Here is a 16,278-nt window from a genome sequence, read left to right on the forward strand (position 1 = left end):
CCATTAAGTAATCCCTTAAGTAACCCCTTACGTAACCCATTAAGTAACCCCTGACGTAACCCCTGATGTACCCTATTGTTCCTTTTAACTGTAATTCAATTAAATATTGTGCATGATGTAACTATGATAATTTTTCTTGTGCATTAACAGCAGAAACAAGTGACAACACAGTAGAGAATACTTCAAGCACATTAACAAAAGAAAGCATAAATGATAATATGCAAACACAACAGAGTAAAGCTCAGCAAGAAGAAGATTTTGATTTTACAGGAAGCCTAATAGGATTTACTGCAGAAACTTGGACGAAATCTATGAGATATATAAAAGGCATGCATTTGGTATGGGAATTGAAGTAAGACAATCAACCACCAGATGGACTCAAGGAGATAACAAACAAATAAAGGGAAAAGATTTTGTTTGTTCTAAAGAAGGCTTTAGATGCAAACCCAAGGTTCAAAAAAACTCCTCCTCCAGTAAATGAAAATAGGAAAAAAGTAAAACAAATTCCTATAACCAGAACAGGATGCAAAGCATTAATATAGATAACTAAAATGTAACCCCAGAATAAGATAAAAGAGTTAAAACAAATCAAAAGTAACATAAACAAACAAAGCAAATAAGTAATCCCAAAACATGATAATCACAAGTAACCCCAAAACAATCAAATAAGTAACCCTGAAACAACCTAGTCATAAATAAACCCAAAAAAAAATAAGTAACCCCAGAACAAGATAAAATCCTAAAACAAGATAAAATAAGTAAAATTAACTCCCAAAAAAACAAATAAGTAACCCCCAAAAACAAATAAGTAAAGCACGTCATCAAGTAAGCCCACTATCAAACAACATATAAAAAACTGATTGTACTTACATTCTTTGCGACTTTATTGATTTCTTCATTTGATTCAATTCTTCTGGAAGATCAAATGCAACAACCCGCGAAGAAAATAAAGATGGCTCAACATCCTGAATCTTCTCCTGCTGCTTCTCTACATACAAAACTAAAGCAAATGAAGATGGTTGTACATTTTCATTCTTTTGATGTTGTACCACTCCTGCTGCATCACTTTCTTTCTCTCCTTTTTTCTTTTGATGCTGCACCACCTCTGCAGCATCACTTTCTTTCTCTCCTTTTTTCTTCAGAGGTTTCTTCTTGCCTCCTTTCTTCTTCTCTATATTCTCCTTCTCTTTTGAAGGAACTTTCTTCTTCTGTTCCTTGTTTACTTGTTCATCTTTCTCCTCCTCTTCCTGTTGATCCTCATCTTCTTCCTCAAGAACGGGAAGCTCCGGAACAGAACCAACTGTAGTTATTGGATATGTAACTTTATCCAATTCACCAACACCAGAAACTCCATTCTCATCAGCCAACCTTTGCAACTCATGATTACCCCAATGTTTGATCAATGGCAGAGAAGTAGGACAAGCAATCCCTCTAAATTGAAGCCGATGAAAATAACAAACTTGAAGCAACAAGACACACCCAAAGCCAAAACAAGCTTAAAATCAGCCAATCTGTTTGAAGTTGGAGTTAGCAACGTAATCATTGCAAACATCACAAAACACTTCTTAAATTCAGCATTCCCTGACTTTATACCTACATCAGATTTCAAAAATCCCTCCGACTGCTTCACAGTGACTTCCAACTTTTTACCGCCATATTTTTTCTTCCAATCAGCCTTCAAATCACTATCTCCACGAGTAGACAATGGAATAGGCAGAGATCCCATAGTAATTCCAAAGACATCGTGCACATTAGCAGCAGTCAACTGGAACTTCTCACTATTGGGCATAACAAACATCCTACTACTAGGAACAAAGCATTTACACAGCCAACGTATCATTATTTCCCTTGGGAATTACCAGTCATCTTAATAGAAAACAGACTCCCAAAACCAATATCATAAACAGCTCATTTTTAATTTGGATTTTTATTTAACAGCTTCATTAAATCAACAACCCCTGAAGGTCTACATGGAACAGTAACATCAAAATCCCTATAGAAAGAAAGAAAACATCAATTAGAAATAATAAAACATAGTAAAACATAACAAGTAACCCCTTATGTAACCCCTTATGTAACCCTTTAAGTAACCCCTTATGTAACCCCTCTAGTAACTCCTTAAGTAACCCCATACGTAACCCCTTATGTAACCCCTTAAGACAAAAACATATAAAGTAACCCCTGAAATTAACATCAGAAATATGAACTAACCCTAAGCATAAAAAACATAGCAGGCAAACATATGTAACCCAAGTAAGACACAAATCAGAACAAATTGCTTTAAAATTTATCTTACCCCTTTCAACGTCTACGACTTCAACAACTTCAGCTTCTGTTGCTACTATTGTTGTAAAGGGTTTAGAAGTTCTAATAGGTTTCAAATCAACAGGTTTTAAATCAACAGATTCAACTACAGCTGTTGATGTTTTTGCTTTTCTAAGCTTTGGTTTTACATCTGCATCTTCATCTTTAGCCAATTTCCTACCTCGCTTCTTAACAGCTGGCTTTACCTCAAGATCTTCATCACTACTCTTCATTAACAGAGAACTATCTTTAGACAATAAGTATGATTGTTTAGTAGGAGGTATAGAAGAAATAATCGGAGCATTCATCTCATCATCTATGTCTGCAGCTGCATCATCATTTACATCAACATCATTCTGGTCATTAGTATTTACACAAGCATTCTGCACAACTTCAGTACCCACACTGACACAAGCATTAGCGACATCACTTAACCCAGCATCACTTACCATACCTACACCAGTAGCACCACTAAACCTAGCATCACCAACTACCCCAATATCACAAGCATCAACTTCTTTTGAAGTGTGTTCATTCATAGAACCAGAAACAGACATATCAACCTGTTTGGGATCACTCACACCACCAGAAAGACCACTCAATCCACCATGAATTCCATAATCAACCTCTTGGTTATCAACCTCTTTAGCATTTGTTGAAGGAGAAAAAAAAACAAAGAAAGTATTAATAAAATTACTAATTAAGTAACACTTATCTATCTTTGCACCTAAGAATCAACAATCTCAAGAATAAGTAACCTCTATGACAACACATATTAATTCTGTCCAGCAACTAATTATAAATGAAAACAAAAAGTAACACCTATGATAACACCTAGTAACCCTAAGAACATATATAATTAATGAATTAGACCTCGTAACCCCTAAAATACACTATATGATTAAAGTAACCCCTAACAAATCCTACGTCAATAGAATAACCTGATATGAAGATGAAAACAATAAGTAACCCCTATGATAACAACTAGTAACCCCTAAAAACATATATAATTAATAAATTAGACCTAAAATACACTGTATGATTCAAGTAATCCCTAACATATGAAGACTATATGAGAGCAATGTATGGTTCTAGTAACCCCTAACAAATCAAACTAAGTCAAAAGCACAAAGTCATAATTATTGTCTTAAACAACTAGGTCAAAACTAGATCAAAAGTTGTTAAAAAATAAGGATTATAAAAATTATAAAACATGTGCTACAAAATACAAATAACACAATAAGATTGTGCATCAGATTTTGTTAAAACAGAAACAAAATCAAAGCATAAAACCTAAAAAACAAAACAAATGAAGTCAAATAAATCACATCAGAATAACAAAAATAAAGTATAAACATGGAAAACAAGAAAAACAAGTAAAATGATCAACAAACAGGGAAAAAAACATTAAATAAGCAGAATAAAAAACCTAGGGTTTCAAAATTGAAATTAAAAAACAAAATAGAAGCGGTAAAACATCTGAAACTAAAAAAATAATGAAGACCTAGGGTTTAAAAATTGAAATTCAAAACAAGTACATAATTTAACAAATTACAAAAAAGAATTGAAAACAAATTACAAAATGCACAATGACAAAAAAAAAATACAAAAGAAATCGAAAACAAGCATAAGTTCATAAAAGCTGCAAAAATAGGTTGCGAAATTACCTGAATTGTCACCATTTTTGTTCGAAGATGAGCCTTTGGTACTCTTGCCGTAAATGATTCTTAGTTTTCCCATTGAAGAACGAAGTAGATTAATGGAGGAAAATGAAGGAAAGAGAATTTCAAAGAAGAAAGAGAATTAAACAAAGAAAATCAATGAAGAAAGAGAAATTGAGAGAGAGGAAATGAAGAGACAAAGTTGCAAAGTTGAAGTGACAAGGGAGACGAAATGGCGGTTAACAAAATTTAGACAAAAAGGAAAACAAAAAAAAATTAAAAAAAAGGGTTATAACGGAGTCCGTTATAACAGAACTCCATAAACGGACTAGGCCGGCCTAAAATGCGGATGGGCCTCATATTGTGGTTGGCCATATGGTATGGCCAGCCACATATGAAACTTTGTAAAGTTATAAAGTATGAGGATGCTTCGTATTAGAGAAGAGGTCTATAATAGTTGTTTACTAGATGAAAAAAAAAAAAAAACTCTTCTATAATACAAGTAACCGTTTACTAGATGAAAAAAAAAAATCTTCTAAATATTCTCCATTATCATAAAGGATTATATGATCGTAGTTAACATTCAAGCCAAAAAGTTCATACTAAAATTTTATCAATCAATCATCTGGACATCACCCAGACACAAAACTATTATATAAATAAAGTAGGCATTTTTAGGAGGATTCGACGCTCCACATAAGCATAGGTATTATATTTACCAATTAAAAATTAGATTTGTATTTTATTTTGGAATTAAAAAATTTAAATGCCACCCAAACAAAAGTGACGAATGAGATTTAAGAATTTTTCTAGATAAAAATAACGAATAGTGATTTATTAGGATTTGAATTATATAAAAACTAAATACTATTTTTTTTTTAAGAACTAAAAATTATATTTAGATGTTAAAATTTAAATTATTTAAAAAACTAAAAATTATAAGCGTACCTCACACGGGTTCAATGTGCCACAAAAAAAGTATTATTTTGATCAATGATAAATTATATTTATATTTTATTTTAGAAACAAAAAATTACCTAAGCAAACGTAACAAATAAGATTTAAAAATTTAACCACTTAGGAAAAAAAACAACAAAGAGTAATTTATGATTTAAATCAATTGAAAATTATCTTTTGATATTATGATTTAATTTATTTCTAAAAACTAAATAAAAATGTTTTTAAAAAATGATATTAATGTAAATATCCAATGAATGAGATAATAATTTTAACCATGTAGGCAAAATAATGACATTAATGTAAATATATCATGAATGAGATAATCAAATAAAAAATTGAAAATTATTTTTTTGATAATATTATGATTGGGTAAGTCTTGTATGTGGCTAGCCACACGGTGTAGCCACATTGGTTTATAAGAGTAATCTTCATTTAAATGTATGAGCAACCTCATTTTTTCATAAGAGTAACCCATGTTGTCCATAAAATTAACTCAAATTCATTATACGAGTAAAATCAAGTAATTTAGAAATAAGTAACCCCACTTGTTCATTCGAGTAACCCCTATTCTTTTGTTTTAAAAAAAACATATTTAAGAGAGTAACCCCTTTTTCTCATTTAAATAACCTACATACGGTAAGGTAACCCCATTTGCTCATCACCATGACCCCTATTACTTAATTGATTACCTTATCTGTGATTATGTGACACATCATGTGGCTAGCCACAAATAAGAATTTGAGATAGCAACTTTTTCTGTGTGGCTGGCCACAACGTGTGGTAGGGGTTATTTGTATGGGTTGCTTATTCAGAGGTTACTTGTATGGGTTGCTTATTCAAGGGTTAGTTGTAGGGGTTACTTATTACGGGTTTACTTGTAGGGTTTACTTATTCCAGGGTTACTTGTAGGGGGTACTTACTGAGTTGGTTAGCGTGTTTTCTATGTGAGAGTAACCCCTAACCGATGGAGTAACCCTTGAATAAGTAACCCTTATAATATACCCCTGACCAAACGAGTAACTCCTAAATAATTAACCCCTGACCAAATGAGTAACCCCAAAATAAGTAACATGTACAAGTAACGCCTAACCAAACGAGTGACCCCTACAAGTAACCCCTGAGCAAACGAGTAACCTCCTATAAATAACCCCTGTCACACGGTGTGACCAGCCACATATAAAAATTTGTGTAAAATCTTTTGATTATCTACCATCTAAACCATAGTTGACCTAAACCCTAAATTATGTTGTTTCGAATTCGAATAATAAGCAAAATAATACAAATCTAATATATATATATATATATATATATATATATATATATATATATATATATATATATATATATATATATATATAAAGTAGCCATTTTTCAAGAGCATTCGCCGCGCCACATAAGCAAAGGTATTATTTTGACCAATTAAAATTTTGGTTTGTATTTTATTTTAGAATTAAAAAATTCACTCGCCACCTAAGCAAAAAGTGACAGATGATATTTAAGTATTTTTTCACGTAACTAAAAATAACGTATAGTGATTTATTAGGATTTAAATTATTTCAAAAACTAAAAATTATCTTTTTTTTATTTTAAAAGCTAAAAAATTATCTTTAGATATTAAAATTTAAATTATTTTTAAAAAAATATACAAAATAATTTATAAAAAAAACCTATATATAAATGAGTTTTTTTTTCCAAGTTTTTAGAACACCATGTAGATTTCCATATCACTATTGATTTTTATTTTTTTGAAAAAGAACATTAAATTGAACATTTTTAAATTTTAATTAAATGTATTTTTCATAATTTGTCACTATTGATTTTTATTTTTGAAAAAGAACATTAAATTGAACATTTTAAATTTTAATTGAATGTGTTTTTCATAATTTTTAATTTAATTACATAGGAAAAAGGGTTAACTTTATATATTAAAACTAGGTTATCTCCGTGCGATGCACGGTTAGAATTATCTTTCTTGTAAGTTGTAATTTATAAATTTTTTGCATTACGTTGTATATGAAGATTAGAATTAGTTATAAAAATAATTTACATTTAAGTAAAGTAAAAAAAAAAAAATTGACACCATGATCAAAAATCAAACAAATTAGGTATGTGAAAGTATAATTTACTGTTAGAATTATCTTTCTTGTAAGTTGTAATTTATAATTTGTAGCATTACGTTGTATATGAAGATTAGAATCTATTAACCTATACTAAAAGCAAATCCTTCCATGACATTTGTCATTATGCTTCTCTCTCTCTCTCTCTCTCTCTCTTTTTTTCTTTTCGCAAAATCTTTAAGTAAACTATATATATATACCTTATGATAATTTCTTTCCAGTTTGACAATCATTTTGTGTATATATACAAATAAAATATTTCTGAATATCTTTTATACACTTTATATTTTGTAATATTATTGTCAAAAATATTTAACAACCGTGCATTGCAAGGGATTTTAACCTAGTTAGATATAAAAATAATTTACACTTAAGTAAAGCAAAAAAAAAATTGAAACCATGATAAAAAATCAAACAAATTAGGTATGTGAAAGTATAATTTAGTAGAGAAACTTAGTTAATTGAATTTTATATAGACACTTATGCATTGAAGTCAAAAGTGTAGATTAAAAATAAAAATAAAAAAATCATTAATAATTGATGACATCACACATAGAATTGGAGGGAAAATTTTTAATGTGAGAGTGACACGCAAGATAGTTTAAGAGTCGATGATGTTAGCAATGTTTTGTTTTAGTATTAGTTAATAGATTACCTTCAATTTAAATTAATAAAAATGTTCAATTGAATTAGATAAAAATAAATAATAAAATTATTTTGCTTTCAACTAAAACCATGTTCATTTAGAAAAACTCAATTTTGGATTAAATAAAACAAAATACAAAAATATAAAACTAACAAATACCCTTTCTTTTTATATTTCAAAAAAAAAAAAATCGTCTCATCCTTTATCATTTATCCCATTAAAAGATTAAATATTACATTAACAAAGTTATCATATTAAAGTATAATCAAGTCTAATGATAAAATTTTATCTTCACTTTAAATTCAACATTTTTTTACTATCCCATATAAACCCATCTAATGTCTCACACAAATAAACGTATAAAAAAAATTATATTTTATTTTTGAATTAAAAAATAAAGCCACTTAAGAATCAATGAATGATATTTGGTGAGTCAGCTAATAAAATAAAATTCACATTTTATTTTAGAATCAAGAAAATTATCTTTTTACATGAAAAACTTTATCCGGCACATTTGGTGAACTGTCATAAATTGTGAGATTTTTAGTATAAAAACTAAAAATTATCACATTTGGTTGCATTTTAAACTATATAAAAATAATAATTGTCCTTTTCTAAACCGCAATAGCAAGTTAATCAAATATTAAGGATGTAATTAAGAAAATAATCCTTTATGAGATTTAAGTATAAAAAACAGTAAAAAAAATCAATCGTCATGTAAGCAAAATTAACGAAAGAAATTTGAAAATTTAATTTAAAATGTAAAAAATAACAAATAGTAATTTAGGATTTAAATTATTTATTTATAATTTATTCATTAATTATAAATTATCCAATCATGAAATTTATGCATGAAAAAACCTTAACAAAATAAGATATTGCAAATTAAAAGTAGATTGCATTGAAATGGTAAGATACTCCGTAATACATTATTCTTGTTAAAAGTAAAGAACTCTTATCGGTTAAAAAATAATTACAAGTACTCCGTAATCTTAAAACAAACAAAATTAATACAAACAACTTGTATTTCTTGGCAAAAATATTCATCAATCACATCGTACTTGAATTTTGAAAAACAAAACAAACGATCTTAACGACTTAACGTACACCCCCCTACTACACACCACGATGAAACTTCTTGAGAGTTGACATGAGCTCCCATACACGATCAATCTCCTCCTCGGCTTCGGCCTCGGCCTCGGCCTCGGCCTCGTTGTCCTCATCCACCGGACAACCTCCCTTTGCATCGGAGATTCTAAGATTAACATCCAACTCAAGAGACCTACCACAAGAAACTTTGTACGAAATTCGAGCAAACTTGAGAATAGTATCAATACCATACCAATAACAATAAGGATCAACATCCATCAACTCCAACCACTCGTGTATCTTCTCCAACGGTTTCTTCCCTCCATACACCGGAAACATAACACCACAATCTTCCTCAAAAACCGAAAACATCTCCGACTTAACACCTTCTCTACTATCTTGACAATATATATTCACAACAATTTTCTGGCATTCTTCAATATTGTCCGAGTATGAAACTCTCATAGGACACTTCATTAGTACGGCCTGCTCCTTCCTATGGCATTCGTCGTAAGGCCCTGAAAAATCAGAATATTCTAGAAAGACGGACAAATGCAGTGACCAACCCATAGGTACTTGATAAGAAGAGCATCTAAGGATGTAATCGACGGCATCAGGACAAAAGTCAGGAAGCAGTTCCATTTGTTTAAGCCAACCTTGTATGATATCTTCGGGATTTTTAGTATTGTTGAATTCGTGAGCACTAGTCTTGAACGTTTGCACTGTGTAGATTTCACACGGGGGTATCCCTGCTCGTTTGTCTTTGACGTGAATGATCATGGTTATGGTTTCTTCGGCGTATGGATCGTTGTTTTTGATTAGGTTATGGCTTCCTAGACTGAATTCCATACACACCGGCTCGTACTTCACCATCATTTTTTCAGAAACGAATTCGACGAGGTTGAGGTTGAGGTTGAGGTTAAGATCGAGGTTGAAGATTTGAGGCTTGAGGTTTATTTGAGGTTACAATAATTATAATGGTGAGAGATGTACAGTATTTATAATGAGAAGCAGTGCTTGACGAACAAGGAACTTCATTCATTTATCTTCTAACACGGTTGTTTAAATTAGGAAACAATGTAAATTATTAACATATTTTATTTCTTGGTAGAAAAGTAAATTATTAACAAAAGAAGTAGATTTTGAAGAGAATTAAAAAAGGAAACTAAGTAAAATATCAACAAACAATAGATAGATAAAGGCACGCGCAATGTGAATTTACTTGGGGATGAATTAATCTTGTTGATATTTAACATTCCTAGAAAGATTTGGAGGTCTAATTGTATGTTTAAATTTTTTGAAGTTATTTAATGTTTAAGACTACTATTTTTGTTATTGTGGTTTTTTTAAAAACAATGTTAATTTTAACTCTTTTAAGAAAGTTTTTTAATAATAAATTAGAGATTGTCACCATCGGCAAGACTTTTCTGTACTCACTCGTTACGAGTGTTGTTTAATTTATTACACGAGGCAAGTTCTCTTTGCTACTTTGTATTATGAGAGTATCTTATTCAATTACTCTACTCTTATTTTCATGATATAGGATTTTAAGAGATTTAACATTTGCTTTTATAGTTAAAAACATCATTTAAAGAGTATTTTGAGGAAGATTTTTCATACCCTCTTTCATGTTTCAACAAGGGGGTCTATGAGTCTATCGATCTATAAATCCATTATAGCCATGGAAATGATTTCCGATTGATTCATTTAATTGTTGTTCTAACCTTTTATTAGATCCCGCATTAATATTTACCAAAGAAATAGCAATGTGCAAAGTACAATTCTAAACTCAAGTAAAAAGCATAGACACATATTGAAGAGTTAATTATTCCTAAAAATAAATATTGCCAATAACAATAATTATTACTCATTGTCCTTTTATCTTTTTCTTAAGCTTCTACACAATTTTTTGAATTTTAAGGTGCAATAATGTTTTGGATTTCAATTTCTCTCAATGACGGACTTCGTAATACATTTGATATGGTTCCAAATTCACTTCAAACATTGAGACTACTGAGAAATGAAGCCAAACTTTTTCTTTCTTATACAAAATCACTTAAAAACTTTTAAGTACATTAACAAGTGAAAAAGGCTAAAACGTCAAGTATAAAAATAGAGGAAGTACTATAGTTGTTAGTTCAAAATCAGTGCAACCATTCACTATGAAAGAATAAGGGTGCTTCATTCACATTCTCACACTTAATACTATGATGCTTGTTGTGACAGTTATACATGTTAGTCATTGTTTACTCTTGGTATTATAATTTACATACATCAAAGTATAAAGGAATGTCAAGTATGCCTATTTTACTTGCGTTAAATTGTTCTACATCCTCAGTTGATGTAATTGACTTAAAGCAGCACGTAATTGTTTGGTGTATCACATTGATCAGTCTTCCTCAAAGAAGGTTCAAGTATTTACCAGACTCGCTCTTTATGATGCTGTGTATGTGCCACTCTTGTTCATCTTCTATATGTAATTGGCCTGGACTATTTTCTTTGCCAAGTATTTTCCTAAGAAATCATATCCATGACAATAGAGAGCTTCAATCTCTGCTCTTTGGCCATGTTGAACCATTAGGGATAACTCCTCCTGATAATCATCCTGCAGTAGACGGAATTGTGCTCAATTTAGGCTGAAAAAACTTCTAGGTAAGTTTATGTCCAAAGTAATTTTCACAAGATCTAGTGCTGAACATGATGAGCTTCTATTGACTACCGGAAGTATCTCCAAAGATGTGAGGCTTTTTGCAATTTGTTTGTCCTTCGGCTTCAATGGGGTCATAGATTCTTCAGGTATCAGCTGCAGATCATCTCCTCTCACTCCTAACCATCTCACATTACAAGCTGAAACACAAAAACATGATAGGAGTCAAACCGCAGCTCGAGAAAGTAACATCTATGTGCTTGTACAATTATTAGCTGCAGTTACCATATTTATATGCCTCAAGTCCCATTCCAATGCTTCCATACTTGTAGGTGCACAGAATACTTAGTCCTGCCGGATTCCTTCACAGGTGGACGCTAGAAAGATCAATATATCAGCAACGCAAGGATAAAATAGAAAGAGAAAAAGAGATATGTACCAATCAACCAGTGCCAGAATAGGCAGATTTGGGAAAGCTTTGGTCATCTTATGAAGCAGAAACCTGCTTTGGAAGAGCAATGAGGGAGTTGATTATGAATCTTGCCTAGAATAAGCTGCAAGTTGGTTAACGTGTAGCATAGGAGCATACCTTGTGGCTAGATCTGGGTACCCTTTGGCTGTGATAAGTATGCTTGGGACTTGGTTAAAGAAGCAATCTTCAACCAATCGTTGGAATATGGCATGCTGAACAGATCAAAACAATTGTTGAAGAAATGCAACTAGCCTTCATTTGGTGGCTACTTCAATAGTTCAATCCAAAACGATGAAAATACCTTCTCTATCACAATTATGTATCGTGCATCTGTATTCATATTGAGAGATTCTAGCATGCTAAGATCGCCTGAGATAGGATGCCCTGATGACCCACAAACTGAACAGTCCACGACCTCTTTGTTTGGCTCCTATCCATCGTAGAAAACGCATGCAACAAGTCAGCAAGTTCTGTATAAATCTACTAAATGACCTGTGATTATAATACAAGTATGTAGATATTGTGGACAGAGGCAGCAATCTCTTCAAAGCTCTATAAATTTTCCTTCATATGTTAAATATGGAAACATTTGGAATATAGCTACATGGTCATTTTTGGAAAAGGAAGAAACCCACAACTCAGGCATTGCTATTGCACCATTGCTAATCAATATTGTCAACTTATGTTTCTGGGACACTTCACTGCAACTTAGAATATCAACATATGTAGACATTTGGAGTCTTGGACACTTCAATTTAACTATAATAATTGGGGTCAGACCATCATATCCGAACTTGAACCAAATCCTTGGCCCCGAGTTTGAATTTATTAATGTACTAGTATTTACCAGGAAAGAGAGAGAATTGGTACCTGAAGCAGTATCCGGCCAGCAATAAGCCCTCTTGTAGAAGCCATGATCCCAAGACTATACCGGCTGCAATGAAGCAATGCAACCACATCTGCAACATATATAGCAAACATTTACCCACCTTGTAGCAAGTGATTAGTCCAAATTTGCCACAGAAACAAGAAAGTTAAGATTCTTTTAGGCGCCCTTGGAAAAAATAAATGAGATGCCTCAAGTAACTAACTCTAGTGTCTAGTCCTCATAATCCAGAATATGAGTGATTTTAGCCACAGTATTAACATATTCCTACATTAAGAAATTGGTAACTGCATCAATATGGTAAAGTGGCCTTTCATATGTTTTTATACTTGATATTACCTGTAACATACATATATAGAACGACTAATATTTGTTTATAACCAACAAAATCAGCTAAAATGACATAATTTGAATATGAGGGAGTATATTTTATTCCATAATAAAATTTATGTATGCAATTTCTATTTTCATGAATGTCTCAACACAAATTGCTAGAAGGTTTTTCAATAAAAGAACACGAAAACTAAAACGAGAGCATAAATATTGACCTTGAACAGTCCTATTGACCTGTGTTTGGGAGCTAAAATATTCAGATGAAGTACAAAGCAACTTGTAGTAGAGTTCTCGTTGAGTTACTCTCTTTTCCTCCACCAATATCTGGTAACACATTTCCATCACCTTCCACACTGTACAATACATTGAAACCATCAAAAACTGAACAAAATAAAGAAATTTCTCATTGACATATTAACAAACACTTAGAAGGCAACAGATAGACCGACCTCGAACAAAGGCTTTTGTAGCATTTTCTCTCATCAATGATCGTTTCGAGAACGAGTGCGAGAGAAAAATGTGTGAATTATCACTCATTAATCCTCGATAAACATTCGTATTCTTCGAATTTCGACTTGTCTGCTCATTAACTCAAGATATTCCAACATTATTACAATAAAATTCAAAAATAAACGGTGAAATTTTGATATTGAAATTGATAGAGTAAGAAGATGAAGATGAAATCAAACCAAAGGAAGATCGGAGATTTCTGGATTTGGCGAGTTCAAGATCTTCAGGAAATTCAAGACTGCAACCTCGATTCGTGCTCGAACCTGTTGGAAATTCAGCCAGAATTTGTGAGTTCTTTAGAGAGAGAAGGAGAAGAATTCAGAGAGGAAGATGACCTGACAAGGAGAGAGAATGTCGGCATAGCAGAGTTGCTGATGAGAGAAGAGTTGAGAGGATTGGAAGAGCTCCAACATTGTGCGCTCTGAAAATGATCTTCTGGTGTTTGCTGGTAGTTGCTACAATGCTACACTTGCTCTTTTTAACAGTTTTTGGCGCCAAGGTTTTAAATTTAAGCCTATACAACATAAAATTTATTATTAACATAAAAAAAATATGATCAAAAGGTATTATTTTTTTTTTTAAGAAAAATATTCCCTCCGTTTTATAATGTTAGTCCCATATACTATTTTAGGCGTTTCAAAAAGATCTACCTATATTGAATATATTCCATTTTTAACTTAGTTTTTATTTCTTATTTTATACATATTAAATTTTGATTGGTTAAATTAATTGATTGTTGATTGATGACATAGCTCTAAGTAAGGAAATTCCTCCCTTAAATTATGCAGTTATGGTTGATGTTTTTCAAAAAAAAAAAAAAAAAAAAAAAAAAAAAAAAAAAAAATCAAAAAATTTAACTAAGACAAAATGAACTGTTTTTGTACATTAATGTTAGATTCCAAATATTCTTCTTTTCTAATTTTATTTAATTGATTCCAATGGGACTATCATATAAAAACTAGGGTGAAACTAATGTGGTTTAAAACCGAACCAAACCACAAACCAAACCGAATTAGAAATGTGGTGCGGTTTTAGGAATCCCAAAACTGAGTTAATATGATTTGGTTTCGGTTTCAAGATTGAAAAACCAAAAATCAAAATCCAAACTGAATTATGGCGCATATTCAAATTATAGCCTAGCTCTTCTACATCTAATGCAAGACTTTTCGGTGTTCGATTCGGGTCCGGAGTACTTTCTCCATATCCGGGTCTATCAAATCCCACAATATGTAGCCCCAAACTTTCGATCGTATACTACTATACTTCAAAAAAAATAGAAAAAAAATGATCATATTTCGACCGTTTCCTTCAAAAAAAATATTAATCATACTAAATGGATGTGTATGAAATCTAACTCATAATAGTGTGCACGAGAAAATTTGATTAAGCTGATTAATGTTTAATTAAATTAAAACATAAGGTAAAATATATGATCGTAATATTTATCGACTACTTTATATACAAGATTATAAGAAAATAAAAGTAGAAAACCAACTCATGCACACTACATATTCACGTAAATTTTGATTAAATTTTAGTTATCTCGTTTTTTTAATTTTTATTTGATGTAAGTGAACATAATGAGGCTAGTGCATTAAAAAAATGTGTCAAAAGATTACCTAAGAACAAACAAAAAGGAACAAAGAGGGTAAAACATACCGATGAAACTTCAGTGGCAATGAAAGCATGATGCCTACAAGAGTCAAAGCCATGAATAAAGATGAAATTGTGCTTAGCCTCGTCTTTTGGGACACCATACTCTTTGTAGGCCAAATGCATTCCATCCCTTAGCCTTATTCTCGGAGCCGTTATCGATGGACTGCCAGACGAACCACACAGTTTTGGTGGTGGTGGACGGAGTGCCCTATCAACCCAAGCCAAACTAGCAACAAGCACAAATAACACAAGAGTCTTCTTACTCATACCTGAAATATGATGAATATTTTCTTCAATGCTCATGCATAAATTAGATTGCTAATAAATTTACTACTTTTATTATAATGAATTGATGAAGTTACAAGAAAATTTATGTTTATTGATACTGGTTTGCTGGTTTACTGATTGGGCAATACAATCAGTTGGACATGTACACAAATACTTGTACATGCCAAGTTAAACCAAATTCAACAATGTGTCAACTTTAATATAAATGACACTTAATTTTTATATTATACACCCATGTATATGTACGTGATCATTATTCGGTTATTTGGTGGGTGTTTCAGTAATGTGCAGATGTTTCTACAGCGATCGTTTGAAATATAACTACCATATTATTTTAATGATAAACAATATGAGTGATCTGTTTTTTCACACTATAAATTGGACATAATTAGTATTCTAATATCTACAATACAAATATAATTTTTGAAAATTTTAATCCAACATAAAATAAATATATATATATATATCTTATTCTTATTTATCAAACTATAAAATAAGAATAATAAAAAAAATACATAAATGAAACTAAAAATTTGATAAATTAAAGAAATGTTGATAATAATATTTTATAGTATAAATAAAGTAATATAATTTATTACTTGGAGAAAAAATACGTTAATTTATAAACTATATAATCATTAAAAATTATGGTAATCATATTTCAAACGGCCATTACAGAATTTTCAGTACAGATACTAGACACGTGTGT

At 31.1% G+C, this 16,278-nt stretch overlaps 1 protein-coding gene across 1 annotated transcript; it reads right to left on the reverse strand.

The window, feature by feature from the left end:
• Window positions 1-10,940: 10,940 nt before the first annotated feature.
• Window positions 10,941-14,134, reverse strand: LOC110707125 (meiotic recombination protein SPO11-2-like). Its single transcript, XM_021885137.1, has 11 exons — window positions 13,961-14,134; window positions 13,805-13,888; window positions 13,565-13,694; window positions 13,331-13,468; window positions 12,767-12,855; window positions 12,198-12,326; window positions 12,014-12,108; window positions 11,864-11,926; window positions 11,710-11,786; window positions 11,497-11,624; window positions 10,941-11,382 (listed from the first exon to the last, which is right to left on the reverse strand). Exons 1-11 carry the CDS (start codon window positions 14,036-14,038, stop codon window positions 11,248-11,250), a joined length of 1,146 nt encoding a protein of 381 aa, XP_021740829.1. The 5' UTR covers window positions 14,039-14,134; the 3' UTR covers window positions 10,941-11,247.
• Between the last annotated feature and the right edge of the window lie 2,144 nt (window positions 14,135-16,278).

The sequence above is a fragment of the Chenopodium quinoa genome, unplaced genomic scaffold, assembly GCF_001683475.1.
Source record: "Chenopodium quinoa cultivar QQ74 unplaced genomic scaffold, ASM168347v1, whole genome shotgun sequence".
NCBI classification, from domain to species: domain Eukaryota; kingdom Viridiplantae; phylum Streptophyta; class Magnoliopsida; order Caryophyllales; family Amaranthaceae; genus Chenopodium; species Chenopodium quinoa.